The sequence below is a fragment of the Scardinius erythrophthalmus genome (genome assembly GCF_964197995.2).
Source record: "Scardinius erythrophthalmus genome assembly, chromosome: 7".
Taxonomy (NCBI): domain Eukaryota; kingdom Metazoa; phylum Chordata; class Actinopteri; order Cypriniformes; family Leuciscidae; genus Scardinius; species Scardinius erythrophthalmus.
In genome coordinates, this window is record NC_138227.1 from 18,798,048 (window position 1) to 18,825,547 (window position 27,500).

Here is a 27,500-nt window from a genome sequence, read left to right on the forward strand (position 1 = left end):
GTTTCTGACTGAGTTTTGATTCCACAGGTCACTGTTGTCATTTCCTCTGGATTTCTATATGGATTTGGGACTTTAAACAATTTCAAAAGGGAAATATCAGAGACAGATCTCAATTTGTTGTTGGACTGTGAAGGAAGATACCTGGACTCACAGAAGAGATGGACGCAGGCCCGTTGGCATCAGTGGCCGAGGGCTCCCCGGAAGGGGAGACGGTTTGTGCAGCTTTGGCCCGCTATGAAACCACATTGCGAGATGCCGTGCGTGAGATCCACGTGGACGTCAGCGCTTTCAAGCTAGGCATCGAACGGAGACTGGAAGAGGCCATCCATGTGAGCGGACCTCTAGGCCGAGCCGTGGCGCAGCTGCAGCAGGAGAACCGGCAGCTCAGGGGTCAGTTAGAGGCCTTGACCCGACAGGTAGAGATGCTGACTGGGTCGGTGTGTGACAGAAGCGCACTTCTCACAGGAGGATCAGCACCACCACAGACCAACAGCAGCACCGCAGGGCATCAGTCTCCACCGTCTGCGGCCCCCAGCATAGCGGCTCTGACCGGCTCCGCCAGCGGCTCTGCCTCCAGCCCCACCACCACACGTTTCTCCAGCAGAGCCACCTTCTCTGTCACCAGCAAAACAAACGTGAGTAGACATCTGCAAGAATGAGTGGAAGCGTGACCTCGAGTGAGGTCATTTTGTGGAACAGGAAAAAATGAAGTGATGTGAGAAACCTTATGTTCGAAAACTAAATATTTAGACATATAGAGAAGCCCGAAGCTGGAAAACGTATACAAACGAACTGAATGTTTGTAAAAGCAGAAGACCTTTGGCGCAGTCTCTGACAAATGTGGGATGAGGTTTAGATCAATTTACAGTCGTTTACTGCCACCATTTCGACCTAGTATTATGATGAAGTTAAGCCACGTATGGCCATGCATTATGGTTATTGCACCACAGTTAAGGGTGTCCTTATAGGCACAAAGCGAATAAACAATTTGACCACCAAGTAATATTTTTTGGATGTTTACAAAGGCGACACAGAAGCTGCATCTTAAGTGGCTTAGCCAATGAGCTCACTGCACAACCTTCAATTATTTGGTCAGTATTGCTGTAGCAGTTGCAGTTCTTTCAGAAACCCTCCTCCTTCCCCAGCTCCACCTGTATAGATCTGCTATTGGTAATTCTTGTACACTATATTGTACAGCAGCAGCATGTCTTACTTGCTCACAGCAGTGTGTCGTCAATTTATTGGCAGTAGCAAGCCCTGCACTTACTCTGCAGCAGCAATAACCAACAGCAGCAGCAACAACAGCAGCAGCAGCGTAGCAGATCTATTCCGCCAGTACCAAATCAACACCGTCATACCCATTACCATGCCAAACACTCCGAGAGTTGACATGACAGAACTAAATGAATAATATATGAGCTTATATGGAATTAAATATGGAATTATGGAAATAAATTAAGGTGGCTCTGATGCTGCATTTCATTTACACAGAGACAAAGCAGCATATTTTATGCAACGCCATAATCTGGAGCAGGAACAGAGCCACTTTCACTCGGAGCAACCTTCACTTGCCTGTCTAAAGACTCCAGATTTTTGTGAAATTACACATTTTAATTAAAAACAATCACTTTGAAATGCTCAAACAACCCAGATGTTTTGACCATTTAGCAGATGACATTCATTCAAAGCATGTTTTGTTTGATAGGTACATTTCATAGTTTGCATATTTATACTGTAAACCCCCAAACATATTCTGACATGATAGATAATGACTCTATTCAGGATTTAGAGAATTCAGCTCTATTTTTAGGAGACTTTCTACTGAGTTGAACCTGTCACCAAAGCCTTTGCAGCCTTTACAGCTGCTGCCTGTGACATGAAAACTCAAACATCATGCAGTCGTCACTCATTAATCTAGAGCTCTGTGCTATGGAGTATAAAAATACTATCATTTGCATAGCATTCAAATTACATTAGCTTGTTTCATAAGGTCTTGTTTTACATTATCAGTAGCTGGGAGTGCAGTTGATTTAGGCTGTGAGTGAGAGTCAGTAGAGACAAGGAAGGCTGTTATCTTCCCTGCCACATCCACACCTGCCAACCGCATAATGAGAGAGCTGCATTCTGGGCTTGTAAAATACTCAGAGACTGTTGTGGCAGGTCTTCGGAGCACTCCCTTTCAGTCCCAGCCTGCAGGAAAAAGTGAGCGAGAAAGACTGGAAAAAAAGACAGCGAGACTCCACGTGGGGATGTGTGCTGGCCTGCCTCCACATGGCTGTGCTGTGAGCACCTGTAGATATCATGAGAATCACGCTTTATCTCACGCTCTTCCTCCTAACTCTGTCTGTCTATGATTCTTACAGAGCCCTGTTGTACTTTCTGTTCTTGGGAAATAACAGTTTATCCCAGGCTCAATCTCAGACTGCCGCCACTGTATCTGTGGCATTTGTTCTCTGTGGATAGTTCTCCCAACTATCATTTTGTCTCACACAAAACACTCCAGTCTCCAGTCCACTTCATATCTTTATCACTTTCTCTCCCTCTCCGTCTTTCTTGCTCTCATTCTATGATTGGCCTCATTGCAGTTCATAGTCCTCTGGCAGGTTTTATAGTTCAAATTTAGTTCTGAATTTAAACTGAATTTAAATTAAGGTAGCAAACAAGATGTACAATTGAAATTCAAATTTTACTGTAGTAATAGCAATTCAAAGAAATTCATATCAGTAACTAAAAAAGTTTGTCAAGGTTTAGATGGATGGATGGATGAATGGATGGATAGGTAGAACGATAGATAGATAGATAGATAGATAGATAGATAGATAGATAGATAGACAGACAGATAGACAGACAGACAGATAGACAAACAGACAGACAGACAGATAGACAGACAGACAGATGGGCGAGCAGACAGTCAGATACATAGATAGATAGATGATTTGATGGATGATGTATGGATGAATGGAATGATTGATTGATTGGTTGATTGATTGATTGATTGATTGATTGATGACAAAAAGATACCAGCTTCACTATGTATGTTTATGCTGCGTTGAATTTTCCGTCAAAACTTTAAATGCACATGAACCGGATCGTGCTGTGTTCCTCTCTCCTTTCAGAGTTCATGCGGCCAGCGAAATGCTTTTGCTCTGTCCTCACTCTGTGCTGGCTCCACAGAGAAGTCCTGCACTGCTGTTGCCAATTACCGCAGCATTTCTGTGGTTTCAATGGACCATTGTGTCGACATTCTGCCTCATTTAAAGTACGTTGGGTGAGTCAGGATTTGAAGAACACCCAGGACACCTTCCTCCTTTCTTTCTTCACCAAAATGTGATGTAGATGTAGCCTTGCTGGCTCCTCTGGAGTCTCTATTGCTCGGAGGACAGGTGCTTGGCTGGGAAGGGAACCACACCTGTGGAGCGTGGTCTCACCGCACGATCACACTTGGCCCCGAGCACAAAGACTCTGCCCTTCATTACTGCCGATGTGAATAAATTGTTTAGGGGTCAGTAGGTTATCTTTGATTCTACTGTGCCTCAATATAGTCACTGGCACTGCATTGAAAATGTCAGATACTTTGACTCCTGCTGTGTTCGGCTGTTCTTCTCCGGGGCAAGTGATTGGGGTGGGAGGAAGATAAGATTTGCACGGCTGTTATCTGTGGAAACTCCGTTAAGGCACATTTAAAATCTCAATGAAAGGATATAAACACGCACAGATGCCCACAGACACAAATAAGCTAACAGATATTGGAAATATTTAAACGATTTCCTCTTAGCTTCATGCTGTCAATCCCAAATTATGAAGATTATAAGGCCTGGGTTTGGCCTCTTGTCTAGTATTTTTTTTTAGCTGTTCCACATTGTGCTCCAAGTTAGCACTGCATCAGACTGAATGTTAGCAGCTGTCTTCTAGCATCTTGGTTCGGTTGCTAACCTGGTTGACTTGCTATTGCTAACATGGTTGACAGTGGGTTTCAGAAATCTGTCAACTAACAGCTTTGTGTTGTAGTTCTCTTGACAGTTCACTCACAGTTCATTTTTACACAGTTTTAGTCATTTTGCCTGTTGACAAACATATCCGTCAGTTTTTTGTCATTTTGATTGATTTTAGTCAGTTTTACACAACTACAATAGCATCTAATTTCAGCTGAATTAACATTTTAGTTTACGAGAGAGTACAAAATATATTCAAACATTTTGTGTTTTTACTAGTTATATTTTTCATCAACATAGTTTATAATTATTGCCATGACACACTTTTTTTTAATCATCTTTTTGTTGACAAAAAAAAAAACCTTTATTGACGAACATTTTCTTGAACCAAACTAGCCCTAAGAATTAAGATGTATATTGTTTTTACTGAGGAGCTCAAGAATGTGTATCCTTCTTTCCTGTGGTCATACTTTTCAAGAACTTCCAAACTGGCAAATAACCACTAACATTCATAATTTTGACGTACACCGTTTACCATGCTATGACATAGCATAAACATTTAGATCTTTCCTGTCATGTTTATATACACCACACATCTGTAGCATGGACCTTTTTTCCTCTACACACACACACACCCCATGTTGCCAAGCATTACCAAATTACCATAATAGTACTTCAAATCCCACGTTTGGCTCTGGCAGTGTGAGAAACACCCTCCTCGCTTTGGCTTACCTCACCCCAGAGTGCCAGTACATCTAGTTTTCAGTCCACACAGCCATCTAATATTGCCAAAGATGAGCTGTTTTTAAAACATGAAGCCCAGAAAGGAATGTCGTTTGATCTGACGTGCTTTGCTTTAAATTCAGTTTTGATGTTGGGAATTTTCTAGATTTGGATAGCCTACCAGGTAGCCAAGCAGGCCTCAGAAGACTTAAAGGCTGAGCATTTGTTTGCAAAGATTCACTTAAGCGTCCAAATTTGCAAGGCCACTGGACTCCTAACTTTTATTTATGAGGCGAAAGTGTATGAAAATGCGCCTGTGTAGTTTCACACCTTAGCAGGAGGGTTTAAGGAGCTTACTCGAACATACTCATGTGTGTTTGTTTGCATGTGTTTGCCTGAGATATGCTTGATGTTTCCAGCTCGGACTGGCCCAAAGCCAAAGCTCTCACAATGGAACAGAACGTTTAATCTCCTCCCGTTGCCCTGCCTGTATCTCCATGTCCAGCACAGATTCCTGGCAGAGAAGAAGTAGCAGAACAAAAAACCTTTGCACAGCTATTAATACAGTAGAGTGCAAGAGAGAGAAACAGAGGATGAGAAAGAGGGAATGTGAGAGGGAGGGTGGAAAAGAGAGAATAGATTGTGGATGGGAGGCTAGAGAAAGGCATCCAGCCACTCCCATGCTGCCCCTAGCTCTCCTAATTACTTCCAGACAATGCCATGTATTTTCATCTCCATGGTTACAGGTTAATAATTCGTTGTTTACGGGATGACCTCACTGCCCCTCAGGAACCATTGACCCACCTTGTAGGAATGCATGTGTGCAGAGAATTTAAGTGAGGAAACTCTAGTGAAGACCTTGCTTATCCACCGTGCATGGGGTCACATTACCACCCATGTGTGTGTCACTGGAGCAGAGTACAAGGCTGCTGGTATCTCAGCTGGTGCTAGGAAGTCTAAACCAAGCTAAGCTCTTAGATATTGTGTGCAAACTGCTGTGTATTCCTGGAATGGTTTATTTTCTCTCTCTGGCCTGAGGCGGTGTGTTTGACCACTGCCCAGGTCTGTGTTCTCCATCTGCAGGTGGGGCTTTAGATGTAGTGCGTCCCTTTAGGCTACAACCCATCAATCGCGCTGCAGTGAATCATATTAAAGTAGAATCACTGCATGGCCACGTAGTATTAATCTGTTGAGGTTTCTCAAGAGCCCAGGAGCTCCTGTGTCAATGCGTCAGGACACACATGATTGTTTACAGATGAGTAATGGACAGTTTAGTTTTGAGTGCACTACATGCGCACTTCCCACTATAAGGTTGTTTGGTAAACCAAAGAGGTGTACACACAGTAAATATGTTTTGTTAGGCAACCTAAAATGCTCTTGTGTGGTAGCATCTAAAATAATCATGTGGACAGTAACCAGTGGTGGACGAGGTACTCAAATCAAGTACTTGAGTAGTACTTGAGTAAAACAACAGATACCCTAATAAAATAATACTCCATGAAGTACCAACCCACCACTGACGGAAGCAAATTATTTTTACTCCGAAGTTAAGTAGATTTTTAAATATCTCTACTCTAAAGTTTCACTACTTCACTACATTCCAAGGCATAGCCTGCTATATGACCTTTTACTTTACTACATTTTTAGAAAAACATGTTCCTAAATTCTGATTTGTGAACAAATTTTTTCAAGCCAATTTTCATTATTTTGAGAAAGTTCTTTTCAATGAATCATTTGAACTAGTTCTCAAATAACATTGAATGATTCAATTGTAAATTCAACTGATCTGATTGCAACTCAAAGATTCAATGTTCTGAAAAAGACCTGATAACGATGTCTGATTTGTAAACAAATCATTGTTTTCGATGAATCGGTTGAACCAGTTCACATATAGCACAGAATGATTTAACTGTGATTTCAACTGATCTGATTATATCAGTTAAAAATGCAGTGATTCAATGATCTAGTGGAGACCTGATGTCTGATTTGTATCATTCTAAATGTATCATTCTTTTGAACCAACTCAACTCAATGAATCACTTGAACCGCTAACAAATGTCATTAATTAATCCATTTGTGAATTTTAGTGATTCATTGCATCAGTTAACAACTCAGTTTCAATTCTGATTAAATTTTCCGGCAATGTCCGATTTAGCTAGTTAGTTAGTTAGGCTAGTTAGTTTGAAATGCTTCGATTCACAAATATCATTGTTAAACTTACTGATTCAGTAATTTAGTTGAAGTGACTCTTAAGCTAAGAAAACAAACTGATGAATTGAATTTGAATATGCTGACTCATAATTATTTATAATAATGTCATGTGACCAAATCCACCTGACTGCATTAAATTACACCAATGAAATTAAATCAGAAGGTCAGATTCAGGGCTTGAATTTATGGCCCGAAGGACCATTTTTATAAGGCTTTTTACAATGTAATTTGTGAATTTGTGAGTATGTGGGAGTGAAAATGAAGCACACCCAACTAACTCCCTGAAAAATTCTTGTAGTTCACACACAGCTGAGTGTTCAAACGTCTCTCTCTGCTTCTCTGCGCAGGTTTTCTTTCCATTCCTGCTTCTGCCAGAAGAGAGAAATTGCAGGCTTTGTGGTGCTTTAAAAACAGGTGTTTGGGCTTCTTTCTGCAGGAACACTTGAGTTTGTGGAGGAAATTACAGAGCAAAGACCCTCACAAGCCAGGCATCCCGTTCCCATTTGTCTCAACTTTATAGACTCTACATCTCTCTGATTTTCTAACAGCAGGAAAAATGACCCTTAAATTACGGTCGGCCAAATTGAGGGCAAAAATTTCTCTCAATCACAAATTATACATTTGCTTTTCGCACTGTTGATTTATGCCTTAAACAGTATCCACTTTACGTTTTCTGATCATGACCCCCACTCCCAAAATGAGCCCAGCTATTTGTACACTGGAAAAATATAAATAGCATTATCGGCATGGCTTATTAATACCAGAGAGGGCCTTGTAAGAGCTGGCTATCTGTAGGATTTGAGAGACTGGGGCTGGAATGAGTCCACTGAACCCTCCAGAGTTCTCCCACAAACATGCCCTCTATTGTTGTTTATGTTCCATTCCATTCCCCCGCCACCACAACGTTCCAAGAATCTCAAATGTCACAGAGACGCAAGAATATCCCCTCAGATACGTTTAAAATCAGACACTCACACACACAGAGCTTCATCAAAACTGGCATTCATCTATCTGATCATACACAGAGCAGCTCTCTGTTTTCTCTTGCAGTCACAATGCTCAAGCCGCCACACTCCCATCAAATCACTCAGAGATTATATACAATACAACCTTATGATTATCCACTGGAAAAAATCTTCTTTTATGCACCCCAGCATTGCACAGGCAGGCTGCCAACACGCTGGGGAAATTCTTATTTTGCCGTAGAGGGACATTTAGACTCACATTAAAGGTTTTCTGTAAGGGGAGTCCATTGTCTGAACGGATTGTACATAGTAACCACATTCAGAGGCATTCGGTTTATGTAGGCCTATTGTAGGACAGCACAAATAGACTGAAGACTCCTCTAGGCCTTTTCTTGTCTCCTCACCTGCAGGAGTGATTACTGTGTCTCTGAAGGGGCTGCATTTAGTCTTCTAGTGGTCTGTTTTGTATAGTCTGGGAGGCGACGCTGCTCTCCACACCACCCTCATTGTCTTTGAGTGTCCTCACTTATGGAGGAACAGCACGTACAGGAGACGAGTGACCCTCCCTGAGGACAAAAGTATGGACTGTCCAGTTTTTTTCCCTTCTTTTGTGTGGCTTAAGGACTTGAGCTGAAGTTGAGCTGAACAACTAAACGTTAATATGTTGATGATAATTGATATTGAAAATAGTCATTTAAGTGAATCAGTTGAACAAGGTTACAGCAGTAGCAGTGAATGATTCAATTGTGAATTCTGACTGCAGAAGTTAACAACTCAGTGATTCAATGATTCAGAATCGAGGCCCAATGGCTATGTCCGATTAATGAATTAATAATCAGTTAAAAAAATTACAATAATTAATAATCCATAATAATAATCCAGTTGCCGTAATTAACATCTAAATCATTCAGTGATTTACTTGAGGTCTTATAGCGATATCCGATTCGCGTACAAATTTTTTGAGCCAATTTTTTCCATTGATTAGTTAAAGCAGTTCACAAATAGCACTAAAATTATTAAATAGTGAATTCAAATGATCTGATTGCATTAGTTATCAAGTCATTGATTCAATGATCTGTTTGAGACCTGTTTTGAGACCCAGATTTGCAAATGAATCATTCTTTTCAGATTGATATTGAAAAAAGTCCAATTTAATTAGCAATTAGTCTTATCTTCATCCCTTTTTTGATATTTAAAAATAAAATTTTAATTAGGTCAAATGAATAATAGTGATAAAATGCTGTTCTTTAAATACTTGAATGTACAACTTACACTTTCATGTACATGCCTGTCAATCAAATGGAACATTTTAGATGTGTCATTTTAATCAAAACAATATTTTTTTTGGATGTTCATTTAAAAAATATTAAAATGAATTAAAAATGTTAAAAAAAATCATATCTTTTAATACGAATAGTAACTTTAATAAGATAAAATAAAAATAAAAGCAACATAAAAAATCATAGCAATACAAAACTTTGTTCATACTGATTAATTAATCAGTTAATTAAAGAAATAATGGACAGATTAATTGGTTATCAAAATAGCTGTTGCAGCCTTATACTAAAGTGCTTTTCCACATGTTCTGTCTCACCTCCCTATTTCCTGCACTTGTTTTATTGCTTCTCTCTATTAATGCGATGACGCATTCTCTGGGATTGGGAATGTGTTGTTCCTGGAAAATAAAAGAGCAACTGGGGTGAGTGCATGCAGTTCAGTGAACATGTGAGATGGGTGTGGTAAGATTCCCCCTACACCTCTTAATTTAGCCCAGGGACCGAGCAGCAGGTGACCTCTGTGCCAGAATAGTGCCTGAACCAATACATTTGGAAGGAATTTCAGATGCAAATGTCTGCAGGCGATGGTTTTTTTTTTTAATCCAGGCTGCCCAAAATCACTGTAATACAGGTCACATGTCTGCAGATATACTCTAGAGACACTGACATATGACACAGTCCAACAACAGACGTTCGCACTGCAGCAACTCCAGCACTGGATTAAGCCAAGAACCTGCATGTTCAGCCAGCAAATCAGAGTTGGATACGTTTCATGGCTGGGGTGAATTTTGTCTCCCCCTATCTCCTTCTCTCAATGGGACAGGCAGCTGCTCCCCCTCGACCGCACGCCCCTCCAGCATTCTTTAGATGTGATGTCACCTGGCCTCCTTCTCGCCAGTTTACTTACTCCTTGAGTCTCACTAAGAAGTTATTTCTCTTTTAAATTGCAATGCTTTCCTGATTGCGTGCCTGGTTTCTAATCCTTGTGTGTTTTGCATTTGCATTCATAAACAAACACTTCCTTATAGCCTGTGCACATTTGTTAGCATATTAGCATGTGTTTGCATGTACTAGTGAGGTTCAGGCCACACACAAAAGAGCTTTTTAAAGTCCATTGATAAGCTGCCAGGTAATTAATGACAGTGCCAGAGATAACTAAACATGCACAGTCATTCTTTTGGTTTACATCCAGGCCCTAAAAAACTAGTCCACCACCCCCTTAGCCCCTTAGGAGACAATAGTCAATAGACTTTAATAATGGTTAGCTCATTGCAGCCGATGCCAAACATCTGTATCAGTATAACTATTTGATGGTTGAGGTATAAAGGAAATTAAGCAAGGCGGCGAGCTTCATGTGTCAGTGTGTAACTTCAAGGCACTAATATCAACATGTGATCTTGCATTTAGGTCACGCAGAAAAGTGCATGGAGGGTAGAAGTGACTATTAAAGATTAAAATAGACCAGCAGCAATATCTGTATTGATGACCCACATCGGCCCTGATCCAGAGCATCGATTACTTTTTAAAGGAGACTAGGCTTCTTTAAACATTTCTGGTCTCCATAGTGAATCATAGTGAACCATCAATCAAATGTCTTTGATTAGATTACATCATTCATTTACTTTTGCAGAATGTGCCCTCCTGAAAAACACATTTGGAGCCACTTTGTCTCTTTTCATGTCTTTGATTGGGGTTTATTGGATAATCGCATCAGTTGTCTCATGTTCTATACCCTGTTTTGGTGCTCATCTACTTGGGACTGTGCCTCTTGTAAAGGATACTTGTTTTAGGCGCACCAGGGATTGATATCTTTCTTCAAATTCTGGATAATACCAATAAGCTGATAATTTTTTTTATGTTAAAGGGGCTATATGTAAGAATTTTCATGTGTTAATCGCTTTTTGTATTGCCAATGTGTGAACAGCTTGTAGCAAAACTTAAAAAAACAAGACCTTCCCAGGTCACATTTTTATGTGATGGACTTGAGCTGGTTTCGCCTGTAAAATCCAAAGGACGTGATGGTCACACACACTTCCGAGAGCCTCGCTTCCGTTCAATGACACATGAAATGAATGCTTATACAATGTTCAGGATAATGCTGAAAGAGCCATTCTGTACTGTAATGTCAATGTGTCATGCAATGAAAAGGGATTAATTCAAACTATAGGCTCACATAACCAGATCTATAGTCTATAGTCTCAAATATAGGCCTGCTTTATAATCAAACTATCATAACAGTGTGATTTTAATGACCTCATCTGTTGACAAGATGCCGGTGAATTGCAGAGCTAGTCCAAATTTCCACATCGCCATGATCAGATGCTTTCTTAACTGCCGCTTTTCTATATCGGGGCCTCAAATCACATTCAGTCTCTTGTACGTTACATGTGCACTAAGTTGCTGGCTGCAGTTCACTTAATGGCCACCAGTGTCGCTTATAACCTGAGTTTCTGAATTCTACATATAGCCTTTTTAAAGCATGGGACACACAAAGCCGACATCCAAGAACTAGCAGCGACAAAAGCTGACTGTGTTGTCACCTCTCGTCGACTACATCTCGGCCAAAAAGCTGCTCTTGAAGTTGAACACACCAAAAGGACTAAAGGCGACTGTCAACTAGCACGTGCCAACGGTGCCAAACACAGAAAAAACTAAGCAGACCGAGGCTCAAAAACGGATCGACATTAAAAAAATATTGTTTTGTCAAAAAATAAATCTCTAAAAACTAAAATCAATCATATTTATATGCTACAAGTGACTTTAGGCATCACAACATCATAATGTGCAGTATAAATGGATATTCATTTTGAGATTTGCTAAAGATTACATTGAAGTGTTACTAAATGAATAGTCTTCTTAAAGATTAAACGTAAATGCTGCTTCTCTCTCTAACAGAGCATTGAGCGAGATGAGCCCATTGAAGTGGATCCAGCGCCAATTCTCCAAGGCTTGGAGAATGGACACTTATCCTCAACAGGTATTACCCATAATCCCTTCTGGAAAGCCTATTCTATGTTCCCTTAACAATAGATAGATAGACAGACAGACAGACAGACAGACATTATACTGCTTCAGTTGTAACATATTTACATCCTCTATCCAATCAGAAAACTCTTCTATGCCTTTGAGGAGAAACTCACCACCCAACGGTGTGTCACAGGAGCACTCGGCCCCCGTTCCCATGGCGATGCCACACCTGCCAATCACAGCAACCACCAAAGTGGCTGACTCTGCAGTTATGAAGAGTCCTGAGTCACCTGGTAGCCCGATGCAAGCAATGCCTTCAGCCATAACAGATTCACTGACAAACAGTCAGGCGGTCAGCAGCGATAACCAGCCCCAACTAGAGTCTCCTGTTAATGCAGGTATGACTCCATCACAGCTTCACAGAGTGAGGCTACAGATGACTCTTTCTGCTGTCATCACCTAAAGGTGTGTGTTGGTCTTGTTCTTACAGTGCCGTCTGTGAAAACATGGGCTCCAACTCCAGCCAGGACTATGGGTTCTCCACGGCTTAGTGGTAGGACACATTCAACCAACTTCTTTGACTCGTATTCACAGCATGTGATTTTATCTCATTGTTTGTGTCATTCCATGTTTTGTCTTACAGAGAAAGCATCTTCAGCTCCGGCCAAGTCAGTGACTTACTCGGGGCTTTTCTCACACAATACAGACAGGTGGGTAGAGTATGAATATACATTAATGCAAATAGAATTTGCAATATTCTCTCACTTAGCAAGACAGTCTCATAAAAATGGTAACACTTTACAATAAGGTTCAATTTGTTAGCATTAGTTAGTTCATTAGTTACCATTAACTAACAACAAGCAATAGTAATACTAATACTTAAAGGAGAACTCCGGTCAATTTTAACATTGAGATAATTTTTTTGTAAATTCGGAGTGCTGTCAGTACAGAGAACACGACAAAAATCGGTGTTGCCTACACCTTGTTATCCTCTTTTTAAAATGTGCACCCTGTTGACTTCAATGGGGCAAGTTTTAAACCTGCTTTTAGCCTCTTAACATCCTTGATGTGTCATTACAAGTGCACAGCCATTGTGAGTGATTCCTTCAGAGTGAACACGGGTGAATCTGACTGCAGTAGATGTGAAAGATATGAATAAAAGTGATGTTAATTCAGCCAGCGCTCATACCTGTATTTACATCCTGTTTTCGGTCGAAATCCACAGTAGTCGATTGTCGAGTTCACGCGCAAAGGTTTAGTTACCTATGATCACGCGCGTGAACTAGACAATTTTATTCATATCTTTCACATCTACTGCAGTCAGATTCACCGTGTTCACTCTGAAGGAATCACGAGATGAGCTCAAAAATGAGCTCAATGTTAAAATTGACCGGAGTTCTCCTTTAAAGGGTTTGTTCACCAAAAAATTTAAATGTTGTCATCATTTACTCACCCTCATGTCGTTCCAAAGACTTTCATTCATCTTCGGAACATACAGTAAATGAAGTGTTATGAAGTGTTACCAAAAAATTATAATATTTTACAGTACTGAAATGTTCCTCAGCCATCTCTCTCTCTCTGCATCAGGAATGTGGATATGCCAGGAGATTTATCTTTCGGCAGAGGTATTGAGCGCAGACGGGAGCTTGTGAGGTCCCAGACTTTACCTCGAAACATTGGAGCTCAGGCACGCAGGTCCATTTTTGAGAGACTGGACTCTGAAAACAACAGGTAATGGAATCGTCCTGTTTGTCTGTGCAAGCACATGCTTTTTTAATGCTCTGCAAAGTCAATCCAAGTAAAAACCTCTTGCTTTGATCTTCCCCAACTCAGTCGACCCAAACCAGTGGATTCCAAACCAAAGCTAAAACGCTCTCAGAGCTTTGGAGTATCAAGTGCTAGTAGTATCAAGCAGATTCTTCTGGAGTGGTGTCGATCCAAGACTATTGGGTACCAGGTAAGATATTCCATAGACGTCATGGGACTTATCTCAAATCAGAAGAAAAAAGGGAGCTTTTCCCACGTATCAACAAGGCCAGTATATTAAAACTAAGAAAGGTTTAGCAACACTTCAGCCTGATAAGATGCAGATGATCCTGCCTTATAGGGCTTCCTATACTGTTATTTTAAGATTGAGCTCATTATAAAGTGTTATTCTGTTTATTAGCTTATCAACTTTATTAACATCAGTAAGATTGTGAATGAACATTATGTGTGTGGTATTATGATTCCTCTGCATATATATTCTGACTGACTCTAGTGCGGCTTTGCAAACCAGCCCATGTGGCTCTAGTTAGAGATAGTAAATTAACGGTCAAGCCTAATTTAGTATCGAGAGAGCAGTATGTAAACATGAGAACAAGAGCAGACAGCTGGCAAACACGCATGAAGATTTCGATTTCCTTCAGTGACAGAGACTGTCTTTGCCTGTCAGATTTGCCAGCTACACGAATGAGTAAATATAAATATTACTATAAAATACTATAAATTTCAGCTCATGAAGATAAGAGCCAGACAACAGTAAAACATCTGCTCTGACACCCACATGCAGTTCTGCAGAATCTCAAAGGACGTTATTGTTTTTCTATTCCTTTCAGTTACTCACTGAGCAAGAGGAACAAATGCTAGAAGAATAATAGCTTCTTTTTGTAATCTATTGCTATTCATTATTCTTTTCCGTTTTAGTTTTAGATTCATAAATGCTTAATTGATTTTATTTATTGCACACTACTGTGCAATGTTTATTTATTTATTTATTTATTTTTTCAGTTTTAGTTATTTTAGAACATCATGTTAAAGTAAATGAAGATGAGAAATATTGACTGATCATCTAGCTGAAATAATATAAGTTTAAGTTTTATTATATTTTACTTTATTTTAAGGTGTGCGTATATATATATATATATATATATATATATATATATATATATATATATATATATATATATATATACCGGTATATATATATATATATATATATATATATATATATATATATATATATATATATATACCGGTATATATATATATATATATATATATATATATTAGGGCTGTCAAAAGATTAATCGTGATTAATCGCATCCAAAATAAAAGTTTGTGTTTACATAATATATGTGTGTGTACTGTGTATAATTATTTTGTATATATAAATACACACACATGCATGTATATATTTAAGAAATATTTGCATACATATACTGTATATATTTACATATAATTTATATTATATATAAATATATTTTTTTTATATATAAATTTCAAATTTTTCTTAAATATATACAAGCATGTGTGTGTATTTATATATACAAATTTAATTACACACAGTACACACACATATATTATTTAAACACAAACTTTTATTTTGGATGTGATTAATCGCGATTAATCTTTTGACAGCTCTAATATATATATATACATATACATATACATATACATATACATATATATATATATATAATATAGGCTATATATAAATGCACAATGAAATCAGGCACATTTATTATGAATAGAGTAAGTATGTAAAGCGAATTTTGACTTTGTGTTGATGGGTACGGGGGCAAAACCCCAGTGTCCTGTGACATATAATAGCTTCACTCTCTCCCGTTAATCTGCAGAACATCGACATTCAAAACTTCTCATCCAGCTGGAGTGATGGCATGGCATTCTGCGCCCTAGTCCACTCTTTCTTCCCTACAGAGTTTGATTACAACGTCCTGTCCCCTGCCGAGCGCAAGCATAACTTCGAACTGGCATTCAGCACTGCAGAGTAAGTCACTGGAATGGAGGCGACTCTGTTCACCCTTTAAACAAGGGCATTGAGATGTCGACACTTCATCTCCTTATTCTCTTAAAGTTGAGTAGATTGTCTGGTAATACTTTATTTTAATGTGTCCTTGTACCACATGTTACATGTATTTACTATAGTAATAACTATAAATTAGGCATAATTACATGCAACTAGCCCTAAACCAAAGCCTAATCCTACCCTAACCCTATAGTACATGTAGTTAATTACTATTACTCAGTACTAAAATGTACAATCACACTGTAGCGGGGACACATTAAAATAAAGTGTAACCGTTTGTCTTAGTGTCATCCCTTTATCATGCTGAAAAGATGACTGAAATACACTACTGTTCAAAAGTTTGGGGTCAGTAAAATTATTGTTTTTTTAAGAAATTAATACTTTAAGTCTGCAAGGATGCATAAGATTGAACTAAGTGACACTAAAGATATTATAATGTTACAAAAGATTTCTTTCAAAATAAATGCCGTTCTTTTCGAATCAAAGATTCCTGATTAGATCACGGTTTAAATTGTAATAACATTTTACAATATTACTGTTTTACTGTATTTTGATACAATAAATGCAGCCTTTTCAAAAACATAAAATAATTAATTGACCCCAAACTGTAAAAAAGTGTGTATTTTTTGCAGGGAAATTCTGTCATCATGTTTCAAAAACATAATGAATGTCAAAAAAAAAGGCTGCATATACAGTAAGTAGCAAAAAGATAATCCATGTAGATCATGCGCTATATTCAGTCTTAAAAAATAACACAAATTTGGACCATATTCATTTTCATTTAAAAGCGCCAATAAGGTATTAAAAGTCTTTAAATAGGAATGGACCAGACAGATGAGATGTGAACTTGATGTGACCCGACCTTACGACCTGAACAGAATGATTCCACAATGCAAGTTGACGCAAATCATCTGCAGTTGTGCTACACATCACCTCACAGTACGGCACAAAAGATAATGTTACTTAGTTTCCGATGCGTCTGAGTCTAGGGTGTCCGTAACCGGCACTTTAAACCAGTAAAGCAATGCATGCCAACAAATCCCAGTTGAGCTCAGAGGAACCTCCCCTTTCCCTCAACCGGCTACTTGACAGCCCTGCTGCTGCAGCATGACATCATTCTCCCAGTGTCCCAATTCCCACATCCTGAAATATTTACATAGACCTAAAACTGCACTATTAACGTCACCTGAACATATGTATTACAGTTATCATAAACTTAAATAGTCAGCAGACATGGAGAATGAATAGAAGCAGTCATACACGTCCACCCTGTTAAATCTGTGTCTCTCTATTTCCAGGAAGAAAGCTGGCTGTGATAGGCTTATTGAAGTGGAGGACATGATGGTGATGGGCAGAAAGCCAGACCCCATGTGTGTCTTTACTTACGTCCAGTCACTATATAACCACTTGCGCAAGTTTGAGTGAGGTCTTGGCCCCTTCAGCCCCAGCTGAACACTCTGCACTGCCCTCTGCTGGACAAAACTGAACTCTGATATAGATACTACGGTTTGGGGTTGCAAAATGTCCATGGGAACCCACACCATTTCAAGCATGACGCTTTTACGGTTGCATTTTTAGTCAAGAAAAGGTCATCGACTATTAATACAGACCCTTGAGACGTGGCTTTTGTGTATGGCAGGCTCTTTTTAGAAATTGTGGCCTCTGATTGATTACAAAACAGCTTGGTTACGCTAACTGCATTATGGAGCCATTTTATAGACTGCAAAGATAGAGACAGAAATATATTAGTGGATTTCATATTTACTAATGAAAGATAGAAAGATATAGAATGTACAGGGAATAAGGTACAATATATGTTCTCAGATAGATCAGCACATTTTTTAAAAAGTTTTTTTTTCTAATTTTCAGTTGTTTCTGGTTGTCTTTTATACTGTGTCTGTAGCTCAAACCTTACACGTACAGTAAGCACTGGATCAACGTTATAAAAGGAAATGCTGTAAACCTGGTTAAACAGTGAGCATCACCAGGGAGCGTGATATATTAAATGTTTTTTCTTTTCTTTTCTTTTGAACGCTTTTGACTCAACTTTAGCTTTTTGGATGTTTTTTATTATTATTTTCTTGTAAAAAAAGAAAAAGAAAAAAAAGATGACATTTTCCCACACTATGTCTTGTGAGTCAATAACAATTACAATAAACATCAAATCACAATTCATTAACATCCATGTCTCTAAGGACTGAAACAAGAAATGACACTCCTGTACAAGACAGTCCAATAAATACTAAGATGATAGATGTGGAAAACAAGACAACAATATGATTATAATATACCTTCCGGTGTTTTGAAGTGGTTTTGATTCTAATCTTGTACATTTTAATTCAAAGGATCCTTTTACTTTATGTTAGATCAAGAATAATTTGTTAAACACTGTTAGACATCTCACTGTTTGGATTTGGAGGAAGAATAAAAAACCAACAACTGTAAGCTGTACAGAAAGAATGACACAAAACATGTGGAAATATTGGATGATGTTAGTTGATATTAGGGCTCTCCAAGGTCTCCCTCCATAGTCCGGACGAGAACATAAAGCTCAGCAAGACCGACAACAGATGCTGCAATCACTGCAGCTAACACTCTCTACAAGAAAAAACACACATATAACCATTAATACTGTTTAGTTCCAAAACCCCTTAAAGGGATAGTTCACTTTGAAATTAAATTTTGGTATGTTTTAGCTTACCTCAAGGGCATCCAAGATGTAGATGTCTTTTTTTCCGCAGTAGTTTCAATTTTGATATTTTTAGGTCAAACCGTTCTTGTCTGTCAGTCATATAATGCAGGTCTATGGTCACTGTCTCAAAGAGCATGCACAGAGTCCAAATTAAAACAATTCCCCATCGTCCAAAGTAAACAATTCCCCATCGTAAGTACACATTGATGGCCTAAGACACGAAACTAGCGGTTTGTGTGAGAAAACGAACAGTATTTATATCGTTTTTACCTCTTATTCACAGCCACGTCCAAGTGATCTGAGGTCGCGCGCGCATCCTGGTGTGTGACGTGTATACGCATGATGTCGCCTTAAAGACATTCATTCCAATGAACTGCCGTAGCCAAGGCGACATCTAGTGTATATTTCTATGCACCAGTCTGCGCACACGTCACACACCAGGATGCGCTCGCGCCCTCAGATCACTTGGATGTGGCTGTGTATAAGAGGTAAAAACGATAAAAATACTGTTTGTTTTCTCACACAAACCGCTCGTTTCGTGTCTTAGGCCATCAATGTGTACTTACGATGGGGAATTGTTTAATTTGCACGATGTGGAATTGTTTTAATTTGGACTGTGCTTGCTCTTTGAGACAGTGACCATAGATCTGCATTATATGACTGACAGACAAGAACGGTTTGATCTAAAAATATCAAAATTGAAACTACTGCGAAAAAAAGACATCTACATCTTGGATGCCCTTGAGGTAAGCTAAAACATACCAAAATTTTATTTCAAAGTGAACTATCCCTTTAATGTTTTACAGTGCATTGATTGGTGTGAACGCAGTGTGCACTTACTGCTGTCGTCTCTGTGAAGAGATACTGGCTGCCCAGATATGAACAAGCAAATGCTGCAACTACAGTTACCAGGAAGTTGAGTACAGTAACAACAATCGCCTTCACAGAACGTACTGCAGAAGACAAAATGACAAGATGAAAATCATAACAGACATTAAAAATGAGAAGAGAAAGGGGAACATCCTTACCTTGTCTTCCAAAGTCTGCTAAGTTTCCATGATTATTCATTTCCTTTTGAGTAAAACAGCATATTAATAAATATGACAGTATTTCCAAAAACTATAGAGCACGTGTTTGTTACAAAGACTGTAAAAGAGAGTTCACCTGTGGATTTACATTCCGTGTTATTCTCTTATATTCTTCATTGGCAAGTTTTGCTTTAATTTTTTCTAGGCGGGCCACCAGCTGGGGGTTCTGTTGGGTTGAAATGAATCGTTATTTTTTTGATGATCATGCTTCAAACACAACTTGAATCAGTGAATCTCACTTACCCTTGGAGGTTTGATGACTTCTGGAAGATGAAGTGCGCTGTCCTCAAACAGCTCATGAAGATACACTGGATGTCCTACATTAAAAACATCAAACTCAACTTCTAATGTGCAATAAGAAGCTTCACAAAATGTTCCATAACATGTGTATGTTTCTTACCATTTTCTTGAAGAAGCTTGCTTAGTTTTCTCACTGTCTTGAATGGAATGATGGACTGATCTTTCAGAGCATTCATCTCTTCCTTCAGCTCTTCTGATCTGGCAGATTCTCTCTCCAGTAAATCTCTCGCCTTCTCCCGGAATCGCTCTCCGGTTTTAAACGAAGAAGCCATGATAACAAAAATGTCTGCTAAAGTTCAGTACACGTTCACTTACTTTTAGTGAGGACACTAAATAGAAAAGTAAAGAGAACTTCCTTATTTACCCTATCAAAAGGCTCAAAACTAAAACTGCAATCAATTCAGCGTCACAAATTATATAAAGTAAAAACAGAAAATATTCCCAACGGAACTAAACTATAATGTTACACCCATATAACAGTTATATTTTATCTTAAATTGAGCATGTTTTCTGTTCTCATCCCTGCGTATCAGCTGATTTTTCTTCTTCTTCAGCGTGTTTATTGGCTGGTTGCAAAGCAACTAAATAATCGCACACCGCCACCTACTGGCTTTTTGGATTGAGGCGCATGACTGGATAAAACAAAGAAAAACAGGGTTTAAGATTTAATAATGGAGATAAAAAATTATTTTATTCATAAATACAGTTACAAAATCATACTTTAGGAATAAAGTCCCCAAGTCAGTTATTTGTATTACCTTATATATACCAATATGGGTTTATTGTCCCTCATCACCTTTTATTTAATGTTTTGTGTTGTTTTTATTTAATTAATCAACAAAAAAACGTAAGGCGAGACGCATCCTCTTTTTTTAAATTAATTATTAAGTGAATTGCTAATTTATTTATGTTGTTTAATATTTGTGTTGAATTTGTATTTCATTGTATTTGACAAAAGACAGAACAAATTCAACATACACTCATAACTACAGTAATATAAATAAAAGAAAACACAGCCTGGGACTGAAAATAAATACGTTGAAAGATTCGCATATAGATAAAGTCTTAAAGGCTTTCTTGTTATCTGAATGAAGAATACCGGTATATTAAAAAACAACGGTCTTGTTTTAATATATTTACATTTATGTATATGATATTTAGCGAAAATTAAAAGTACATTTATTATATAATAAGAAAAATTGGGGTCATTAAATATAGTCAAATCTTTCTGAAATTTCCTGACATGAGTTTAATGCCAAAATAATAAATGAAAGGACCTTTCGCAAAAAAAAAAAAAAAAAAAAAAAAAAATGATTACAAAAGGAACCGATAAGACGTGTGACCTTTATGTAGTATCGACGTCTTCCGGTCGCAATGCCTTATGGGAAATTGTGTGCTACTTTGTACTGTACAATATTGCAATAAAAGGGTAAAAAATGTATTAAATGTTATTTAACTTTTGCTTCTCAATATTCCCGAATTTCACGCGCTTAAAATGTGAGTTTTGGGTTTAACGTGAAAGATATAACCTGTGTCCGTGTGTTCATGTGCAGATAGCTAAAGGAAGATGGCAGCGTGTGCAATACGTCGGGGCTTATTGTCCACCGCTAGTAAATATAACCAGCACAAATGTACTCACAGAATATTGAGTGCATTAGACTTCAGCAGCGGATTAGATCAGAAAAAACCCCAGCCATTGTGTTCAGCTTGCGGGTTGTCCAGTTTTCAACAGAAGAGGTTCATGTCATCACGGTAAGAGCTAGTTAAGCGAACGAACGTCCTACCATGTCCTCCTGTTACATAACTTCGCAGAGTTGTAGTTTCAGAAAACTATTTTGACAGCAAATACCTTTAAAATGTATCTGTGAAAAGCATTCATATTCATTAAGAATTTAATATCAGCTGTCACGTGTATAATATGAGCTGTTACTGTAGTTATGATTCACATGCTTGCATACCTGTAATACCACTTCCATATTGTTTCAGTGCTCAACTGTGGTTATGTAGTGCACTTTATTTTTTACCGAGTGTGTGGACAACCGAATTCTGAAATCGTATGTGTTGATTACAGTACTTTTGAGTTGATCTTAAAATGCCATTGGAAAAGGACAGATACCAATACACTCAATTGAGGCCTAAAAGAATGACATACCTCAGCCTTGCTTTAAAGCCCCCCAAAGCCATTCCTGATTATATAAGTGATAGTCTGGGCCTGAGCCAGCAGACAGTAAACAAGTCCTATTTCTGTTCATGTCCGTCTGTTTAGTGCACCATAAAACTTTCAAATTCAGTCTGGTCTGTGTCCAAATATTTCTCCATTTTTAATATGTTGCACAATATTCATCCTTGCTGGCTGGGATGTTGAATTCAGTTATGTCATTCATCATCCTAGTTATGCAATATAGTACAATCTAGATTCTTTAATGATTGTTTCTTTGGTAGAAACAGGCCTGAGGGTAAAATACTGGAACCTGTCGGAATATTTGAAGCTCTGAAGCAGCATGGCAAATATGAAACGGGCCAGGTCAGTGATCATTTCTTTTGCGAAATCCCTTGATTCTGATTGCTCAGATGCAGTAATTTTAATTCTTAACATTCACAGCTTTTCCTGCACAGTGTTTTTGGGTACAGAGGAATCGTGTTATTCCCCTGGCACGCTCGTCTTTACGACAGAGATGTAAGTCCTGCTGTGGCTGACAGGTATGTAGTTGAGGATTAATTGGATTTATACCTGATTATATTCTATTTCTGCTCAATGATCCTCCTGTTTGTCCTTTGCTTTTTTAGTAAGCCTGACTCAGTGGGCCATGGGTCTAAAGAGGTGAAGGGCAAAATGCATACGTACTACCAGGTCCTCATAGACACCAGAGACTGCCCTCACATAGTAAGTGGCATCAAAGTACATATGTAAATAGTAAGTTGATGTAGTGTGGCCCTAATACAATTTTTGACACTTTAAACCACTCTTTAAAATCATCAAATGTATCTTTAGAACTTTGTTCTTTGCTGCATCGACTACTGTTAAAAAGTTTGGAGTTGATTATGATTTTTTTTTTTAATGTTTCTTATGCTCACCAAGGCTGCATTTATTTGATAAAAAATAGAAAAATATTGTGAAATTGAAATAACTGATTTCTATTTATTAGATTTTAAAATGTAATCTATTCCTTTGATAGGAAAGCTGAATTTTCAGCATCATTACTCCAGTCTTCAGTGTCACATGATCCTTCAGAAATCATTCTAATATGCTGATTCGGTGCTCAAGACACACTTATTATCCTTCCACAATTATTGACTCCAAACTTTTGAACAGTAGTATACATTGAAGCATTTTATTATTAAATAAGCAATGCATTCATGTTTGTCTTTGATGAATGATATTAGTGCAATGATGAGGTTATTGTCAACCTTTGCTACTTTGTTTTTGTCACTATTAGTCTCAGCGGTCTCAGACTGAAGCAGTCACATTTCTGGCAAATCATGATGATAGTAGAGCCCTGTATGCAATTCCAGGTAAACTTAAATATTCAACTATCCTTAAAAGTTAAGTTCGCCGATTTTCAACTAGCTTTGTATTGTTACAATGTCGGTGGTAACTGTAAATGAACAGTGTTTGTACTCTTTCTCCATGTTACCTGCACGGTTTATTTGTCAGCTAAAGTCTTTTGACAACTCTAGGGCTTTTGTGAAAAGGACAGGTCGCAAGGTACGTTCACCGCACGCCATGTCGTAATTACCGCAACAATTCTGACCTGTAAAAAGCCTTTACATGCTTGTAAAATTTGTAATTGCAACGTGTAAACCCGTAATTTTCGGAGAGTTACGACTTGTACCACCTGACCACTGCAGATTTAAGGTGTGCAGTCCGATCGTTGTATGACATCAAAGTACCGCAAGAGCGATTCAAAAGCATACAGAGCTTTATTTACGTAATTATGACGTGGTGTGAACGCTGCAGTACTTTGGCATTTTTGCCAAAAGGGGTGCTCGCAAGATTTACATAATTGTAAAAAATCAATTAATACATAAAATAAAATAAAGTTCTTCTGCCGCATATAGTTTTATTGAAAGCCCATTTTGTCAGCGGTAAATCGCCCCTTTAAATTTAGGGGGCAGCATTTTTATGAATGTTCCATTATCTGCCTGTTATTTGTCTCATTCTTTCCATTTGTTCTGTGTCTGCTAATGTCATTCAGGTCTGGATTATGTGAGTCATGAAGACATCCTGCCTTACAACTCCACTGAGCAAGTCCCCATCCAGCATGAGCTGTTTGAACGCTTCCTCATGTTTAACCCCTCCAGAAGTAACTAGTCCTCTTTCAACAGTATTCAACTAATACTAGTTCTGATTAAAAAAAAAAGATTCTGATGGATTGCGTTCATATTGTTTATTTAGATCCTCCATTCGCTGCGAGAGATACCCTACGGGCCTGGCAGGAGAAGAACCATCCCTGGCTGGAGCTCTCAGATGTGCACCGGGAAACCACAGAGAACATCCGTGTCACTGTTATCCCCTTCTACATGGGCATGAGGGTAAGAATGAAGAGTTACAATTCTCATTACAATTTCTCATTGCACCTCCATGAGTCCCATCCAATAATCTCAAAGAGCTTTTATTCTTTGTTACTTGCAATAAGAAACAAAGTCTCTGCTTTCAAATTCTGTCCATTTTATCACAAAATTCAAACAATAAATGGCGTTTTGATGCTCTTGAATGTGACGTGACAGATTGCTGTAGGGCCTCAGTTTAAGCGGCCGCGCGAGTCATCACTTCCTCTTTAAGACAAGTCACAGCATGACAAAACATGCATTAATGTCAGAAGGCTTTTTGAAAGATTTAGCACAATTTACCGAAATGAATCATGTCTCATGTAATATCTCCATCATTGTTTCAACCAGCAGAAAGGAATTATCCAATGTTTGCATTTCGTTAGCTATAAAAAAAAACAATAGAGAGGAGCTTATTTACTGTTAATATAACATCGGTGCATCTCTAGTGTGTATGTTTGTATATATGTGTAAATATATATTTATATATATATATATATATATATATATATATATATATATATATATATATATTAAATAGTGTATGTGTGTGCATGCATTTTTATTTATAGTACTGAAAGGATTTTTCTTTGTGGTCTTGATTCAGATTTGTTTTTCTGTGTCCACAGGAAGCTCAAAACTCTCATGTGTATTGGGTAGGCCAAATTACCTAATTATGCTTTTTGTAATAACTCAATAAAAGGGTTATTTATGGAATGGCCATTGGTGACCTGTTAGAGATAATATGTTGATGTTTTCCTCAGTGGCGGTATTGTATCCGTCTGGAGAACCTGGGAAATGAGGTGGTTCAACTAAGGGAAAGACACTGGAGGATCTTCAGTCTCTCAGGGACTCTGGAAACAGTCCGTGGAAGAGGAGTGGTTGGCAAGGTGAGTTATTAGTCAGCAAAAGCACGAACCAGAATTAGATTATGGAAATATGATATGTTTTCTAAATGCAATCTGTCATTCATCTCACCAGGAGCCTGTTTTGTCAAGAGAACAGCCAGCGTTTCAGTACAGCAGTCATGTTTCACTTCAAGCACCCAGTGGACATATGTGGTGAGATTATCAACATTCTGTTACGACCTCTACCAGTGCACGCTTTACATTTTCTAAAATCATCTCTGTTAGATTGGATGGCTGAATGCTTGCATTTGAAGGCTTTCACATACTTTTGATCATGTGATGTATGAATTCATTTTTTCAGTTATTTTGCCTTGCAGTAATAAAATGTGAATATCATGTTTTATTTCCTTGTTTAGGGGGACGTTCTGTTTTGAAAGGACAGATGGCTCACACTTTGACGTGCGCATTCCACCCTTTTCACTAGAAAGCAATAAGTATGACAAAGCTCCCCCTACTGGCTATCCCTTGTAATAAACCTGCACCTATAAGACTATCATCACGGCTCAGCTCAGCATCCCTACAGGCTGTTCCCTTATCAGTGCTCCTTAAATATACAATGGTTTTAGCAAAGCATCCTTCAGTCTCTGACTGCAGCACTGGAAATGTGTAGCAACCACATATCTTAAAAGAAAAAAGGCAGAGCAAGATGAACTGAGGAGTTGATCTTATTAAATGGAATGATGCAAGTGCACCTCGAAAGGCCGTATTGAGAGAACTTGATTGTGATTTATTTTTTCTTCTATTTATTTGGAATGGCTGCGTTTATCAATTGAATAAGCTTATTAGCGTTAACCCAGCGTATTGTCAATTTATATCTTAAGTTCAAACCCCTCTTATACTTAATTCCTTACTTATATTCTGGTGAAGACTGTCAGTGTACATTGAATGCTTTCTCCAAATGCATATTGTCTAATTAATGACTTGATGCAAAGATTATTCTTAGGTCATGCCGAAGTCAGCCAGTGAAATGTGGTTTGACTAAGAAAGCCTAGAGGGATAAAACTGTATTAGAGATCATCATCTTGAAACCAACCTTTGATCATATATTTGGTTTAGACTACTGGATGATGAACTGTTTTACTGGTTACTGTAAATATGTTTGTAAAAGCATAAATAAAATGACATTTCCAATTTCCTGTTTTTTATTAAAATTGATGTGGTTCCACAATAGCAGGTCACAGTCTACAGAGAAGATACTTAAAGGGAAAGTGCACCCAAAAATTAAATTACTGTCATTTACTCACCCTTACGTTGTTTCAAACCTCTATGCATTTCTTTGTTCTGTTGAACGCAAAATATATTTTGAAGAATGTCGGTAACCAAAAAGTTGACGGTAGCCATTGACTTCCACAGTATTTTTTAAAATGCTATAGTAAATGACAGTATTTTCATTTTTGAGTGAACTATCTCTTTAAAAGAGGATCGATGAGGTAATGATGTCATCTCGATTACTTATCTATAATAATCTATATTTGTCTTATAGTTCTATGTGCAATATTTATCTTAAATATGATTCCATGCTTCTTTTGTAAGTGTTAGTTTTATTTTCAATACCAAATTTTCCTCCTAAGAACAAAAAAGTGCAGGAGATGATATGCCATGTGTTAAACACCAGATGTCACCAAAGAAAGGCCAACTATGACCGCAGTGAACAAGTCAATGATATAAAATAACTTGAGGAGAATCTATGCCTACGCATATACGGGGGAATGGGATAGCCCGAATGTGTGAATGGTTCTTTTTATATCCTTTAAAGTGCTGAAGTGCGTCTTAGTGCAGACATGGAGCAGTCCCAGTCGCGACCATATTCTCCACTTGGTTAACTGTACCATGGCAGTGGTACATTCTGGACTGTAGATTGAAAAACAAGTGGAGGATGTTGCAGACCGCTCCACCCCTCCCGCACAGCCTGTGTCGAGACCCAGCGCCTCTCCGCTCCATCTGAGGGATGAGAGACCGTTCAGTCGCTCTCCTCTGAACACACCCAGCCCTCAGACGGGACACACCTGGGGAGGGGAGGTCATATGACAGCGAGAAATAATTCGACACGGCACATTTCAGCAGTGAACAGTGACATTTCC

The 27,500-nt window shown here is 38.3% G+C and overlaps 3 protein-coding genes across 6 annotated transcripts in view; 2 read left to right on the forward strand and 1 right to left on the reverse strand.

The window, feature by feature from the left end:
* Positions 1–18,349, forward strand: part of smtnl (smoothelin, like) — a 42,546-nt gene extending 24,197 nt beyond the window's left edge. For both annotated transcript variants that reach the window (XM_081371467.1, XM_081371466.1), the window contains exons 6-14: positions 28–635; positions 12,004–12,085; positions 12,216–12,473; positions 12,566–12,628; positions 12,719–12,785; positions 13,663–13,806; positions 13,909–14,032; positions 15,693–15,844; positions 17,182–18,349. In XM_081371467.1, coding sequence (XP_081227593.1) covers positions 159–635; positions 12,004–12,085; positions 12,216–12,473; positions 12,566–12,628; positions 12,719–12,785; positions 13,663–13,806; positions 13,909–14,032; positions 15,693–15,844; positions 17,182–17,308 — 1,494 coding nt within the window. In that variant the 5' untranslated portion in view covers positions 28–158 and the 3' untranslated portion in view covers positions 17,309–18,349. The remainder of the gene's footprint in view (positions 1–27; positions 636–12,003; positions 12,086–12,215; positions 12,474–12,565; positions 12,629–12,718; positions 12,786–13,662; positions 13,807–13,908; positions 14,033–15,692; positions 15,845–17,181) is intronic.
* Positions 17,631–20,520, reverse strand: vma12 (vacuolar ATPase assembly factor VMA12). Its single transcript, XM_081371468.1, has 7 exons — positions 20,328–20,520; positions 20,064–20,249; positions 19,907–19,980; positions 19,740–19,829; positions 19,604–19,646; positions 19,416–19,528; positions 17,631–18,481 (listed from the first exon to the last, which is right to left on the reverse strand). The coding sequence occupies exons 2-7, from the start codon at positions 20,233–20,235 to the stop codon at positions 18,386–18,388; spliced, it is 588 nt and encodes a 195-aa protein (XP_081227594.1). The 5' UTR covers positions 20,236–20,249; positions 20,328–20,520; the 3' UTR covers positions 17,631–18,385.
* Positions 20,521–21,310: 790 nt separating this feature from the next.
* poldip2 (polymerase (DNA-directed), delta interacting protein 2) lies at positions 21,311–26,559 on the forward strand. 3 transcript variants are annotated; one of them, XM_081371469.1, is made up of 12 exons: positions 21,311–21,392; positions 21,517–21,715; positions 22,406–22,487; positions 22,566–22,663; positions 22,751–22,847; positions 23,401–23,476; positions 24,160–24,267; positions 24,360–24,496; positions 25,141–25,167; positions 25,276–25,401; positions 25,493–25,572; positions 25,776–26,555. In XM_081371469.1, exons 2-12 carry the CDS (start codon positions 21,531–21,533, stop codon positions 25,888–25,890), a joined length of 1,131 nt encoding a protein of 376 aa, XP_081227595.1. In that variant the 5' UTR covers positions 21,311–21,392; positions 21,517–21,530; the 3' UTR covers positions 25,891–26,555. The 3 variants fall into 3 exon arrangements, with proteins under 3 accessions (XP_081227595.1, XP_081227596.1, XP_081227597.1); XM_081371470.1 differs by having other exon boundaries at positions 21,313–21,392; positions 22,412–22,487; positions 25,776–26,559; XM_081371471.1 differs by having other exon boundaries at positions 21,321–21,401; positions 22,412–22,487; positions 25,776–26,559.
* The last annotated feature ends 941 nt before the right edge of the window (positions 26,560–27,500 follow it).

Excerpts from the sequence above, each read along its gene's own strand:
- vma12 (XM_081371468.1), bottom strand. The coding sequence starts at position 20,235 with ATGGCTTCTTCGTTTAAAACCGGAGAGCGATTCCGGGAGAAGGCGAGA. Across the intron at positions 19,647-19,739 it reads CACGGAATGTAAATCCACAG|GAAATGAATAATCATGGAAA; the intron begins GTGAACTCTCTT and ends TTTACTCAAAAG. Across the intron at positions 19,529-19,603 it reads AGCAGACTTTGGAAGACAAG|TACGTTCTGTGAAGGCGATT; the intron begins GTAAGGATGTTC and ends TGTCTTCTGCAG.
- poldip2 (XM_081371469.1), top strand. The coding sequence starts at position 21,531 with ATGGCAGCGTGTGCAATACGTCGGGGCTTATTGTCCACCGCTAGTAAA. Across the intron at positions 22,848-23,400 it reads CCAGAGACTGCCCTCACATA|TCTCAGCGGTCTCAGACTGA; the intron begins GTAAGTGGCATC and ends TGTCACTATTAG. Across the intron at positions 25,402-25,492 it reads GAAGAGGAGTGGTTGGCAAG|GAGCCTGTTTTGTCAAGAGA; the intron begins GTGAGTTATTAG and ends TCATCTCACCAG.